Below are 3,253 nucleotides of genomic sequence, written 5' to 3' on the forward strand. Positions count from 1 at the left end.
ATATATATATATATATATATATATATATATATATATACACACACGTTACAATATACAAGTGAACCTTAAAGTACCCCTTAATTATATGTTTAAGACCAATCTCTTTATTTTATTGAATTGAAAATACAAAATAGTTGCTTATTTAATGTCTAACATGCTGAAGGAATGCATATCTACAATCATAGTTGTATCTCAATCTGACATCTGTTTTTGTTTTGTTTTTTATCAATTCTTATATTATTATTAGACATGTACAAGATCTACTGGATCACAGAGAAAAGATGGAAGAGGACAGATTTATTTTTTTATTTTTTTTATTAGTCCCATCAATATTACACGGATATATTAATAAATTATATATATTATTGTATGTCTTGTACCATGTCTGTTAGTTGTGCTGTTCTTTTTACATCTCTTTACAGCTGATGCAAGCAGACTGAAGATGTTTTATCGTTATCTCCCTTTTACTTCCTTTTTCTTTTATATTTTCTCCTTTTTTTCTGTTTTTCCTTTCCTGTTCTACTTACATTGCAATTTATATGCATTAATCAAGCGGAACACTGTGGTGATAGCCGTACTAGTCCCCTTGTGAAAGTAAAATTTGTTGGGCTATTTTTGGCTTCAAGACAAATATTCTTATTGCCACATTGCCAGACAGGACACTGTTAAAAAAAAAAAAAAAGTCCCATCAATGAAGCATCTATTCTATATTGAGGTTTATTATAATAGCTGAACCATGGCTGTTCCTGCACTAAATAAATAGATATGTCCAATAAGCTTCTGGACAAATTTTCTGAGAAACTGAATTATTATATCATTATCAAAATGAATAAGATAACAGAAGCTGAGGGTATATCAGTTTAGAATATGAATTGTAATTTTTGGAGTACTACAATAAATGCATTTACTATTATATCACAATCATTTGCTTTTTTTTAGGTCAAACAATCTAATGTTTTCACATTTCAAATAATCTTGGATGGGAAAACCCATATCCATATTTAACTGAAATAAAATTTAAAAATCAGTTAACTTTTTTTTTTCCAGTGGCCCTTATCCTCTTCCGTTCATATGTCTATGGGGAAACCTTGCAGCATAAACATTTGTGAGGAGCGCTTTTTTTAACCCAGAAAAATAACCTAAGCTTCTGTTCTAGTGGCGCCATCTAGCGTCCAGTCAGGGTAAATGGTCACACCCATAAATCACTCCCACTCTGCTGAGCTCTCTGCCAGGGTGGAATTTGGGCCATTTTTTCCCCCCTTGTAGCCTGAAACCACTTAGCGTTACCGTTGTGTTTTTTAACGGTGTGATTTTGATGTGCTCAGAGTAGAATAATGAAGTATTAACAGATAAGGCGTTTAAGCTCTAAGTTTGAACCAACAGTTTAACTTTGGATGGAGTTTATTGCCGCTCTGTCCAAACTCACTGAGGCTCTGAGGGGGAGCGGAATTTACCGGTGAACAGGCTGGGAGGGAAGAAAACTGCTAGCCCTAAGAAAAGAAACGTGGAGATTTTTTTTATAACAGTTTTTTTTTTCAAGAGAAGGCTATCTTACCCCCCTTCTCCTCCTCTCTGAGCTGAGGAGTATCTTCAGCCATGGCGAAAAAGTACGATTTCCTTTTTAAACTTTTGCTGATAGGGGACAGCGGAGTGGGTAAAACATGCCTCATCATCCGTTTTGCAGAGGACAATTTCAACTCCACATACATCTCCACCATTGGTATGTTGAAAGAATGTTTGTTTGTTTTAATTACACTTTTTTTTCCCACCGGCTCTCCACCAGAAACTTGAGCAATGAGCTGATCAAATGTTTGCTGACATTTCATGATGCCTTGTTTGATACTGATTATCGTCAAACGGGTTTCTTACACTCCTTTCATGCCTCAACTGGTCTCTACTTTCTCTTTGTTTTCTCTCTTTTACTGTTCTGCACTTCATGTTTTGATACCATTGTATGACAGAGCCCATACTATTCCTCAGCTTAGAACTTTAGATATTGGTCTTCAGAACATTCTCAGAAAATCAGTGAAACTTCCAGTCCCAAAAAGGCTAAACAAGAAAAACAAACCACTGGACTTTGTTTCCATGTTTGAAGACTTTTCACTTCCCATCCAGGAAGCTTTTTCAATTCAAATCTCAGAAATAGTGTAGAGCTTTAGGCTCTTGTGCAGTAGCCCAACAAAGTCTTTAGAAAACATGATAATTGAAATGAATGGATTTCAATTTGCATGTTTTTTTAAACTTTTTTGGGGGATTGACTATGACCTGGATCACTGAGAATTTTCTCCAGCAATTTCCCAGGTGATTTAATGGAACCATTCTGGAACACTGATGCAACATACAACCTCGGTTAAAAGCTAAATTCATGAAACATGTAGAACTTAACATTGTTCTGTCATTAACTCAATGAGTTCTTTAATTTAATTCGTCATTGAACCCTTTAAGAACCTACCAAGTGCTTGGGGAGGTGATGGCCTAGTGCAGTGGTGTCCAACCCTGGTCCTCAAGATCTACTGTCCTACAGATTTTAGATGCATCCCTGCTTCAACACAGCTGAATCAAATGATTGATTACCTTTTCAAGCCATTCATTTGATTCAGTTGTGTTGAAGCAGGGATGCATCTAAAATCTGTAGGACAGTAGATCATGAGGACCAGGTTTGGACACCACTGGCCTAGTGGTTAGAGCAGTATGCTTGTGATCTGAGAAGGTTGAAAGTAGCCAGTTTGATCCTCACAGCCTGCACTCTGTGCAAAACCCTTAAACCCACACTGCTCCCCGGGTGCGGCACAATGGAAGCCCACTCCCCAAGGGGGATGGGTTAAATGCAGAGGTAAATTTCTCCAGTGTGAGATCAATAAGGTATAATCAATAAAAAGTGGAGCCATCCCAGAACATTGCCTGAGTTTTCATGGAACAATTTTGGTCAGGAATATTAGTATCCAGTTCTCAAGGGTCAGTGGCTTGTAGCTTTTAGATATGTCTCTGCTTTAACACACTTAAATCACATATTTAAGTCCTTTGCAGAAGTCTTGAAAACTTTGCCTTAACTGAGGAGGTAATCAAGCTGTTTGGATGTACTCTCTTTATCCTCTGACATGGGAGTTGGCTCGGAGCTCGTCTGCCTGCTGTGTGTTTCCTGGATGGGGCCGCCTTTTACAGCTGCTTTTTGTATTTCTGCTTCTGTCTCCTTGAACGGCAGTTGGCCTCGGCAGATGGCCACTCACACTGAGCCTGGTTCTGCTGGAGTGTT

The 3,253-nt window shown here is 37.7% G+C and overlaps 1 protein-coding gene across 1 annotated transcript in view; it reads left to right on the forward strand.

Moving 5' to 3' along the window:
* Positions 1 to 1,212: 1,212 nt before the first annotated feature.
* rab13 (RAB13, member RAS oncogene family) overlaps positions 1,213 to 3,253 on the forward strand; it is a 15,056-nt gene continuing 13,015 nt past the window's right edge. The window contains exon 1 of the mRNA XM_015380584.1: positions 1,213 to 1,720. Within this exon, the coding sequence (XP_015236070.1) occupies positions 1,597 to 1,720 (124 nt within the window). The 5' untranslated portion in view covers positions 1,213 to 1,596. The remainder of the gene's footprint in view (positions 1,721 to 3,253) is intronic.

This window comes from Cyprinodon variegatus, unplaced genomic scaffold, assembly GCF_000732505.1.
Source record: "Cyprinodon variegatus isolate N-32 unplaced genomic scaffold, C_variegatus-1.0 Scaffold217, whole genome shotgun sequence".
Classification (NCBI taxonomy): Eukaryota; Metazoa; Chordata; class Actinopteri; order Cyprinodontiformes; family Cyprinodontidae; genus Cyprinodon; species Cyprinodon variegatus.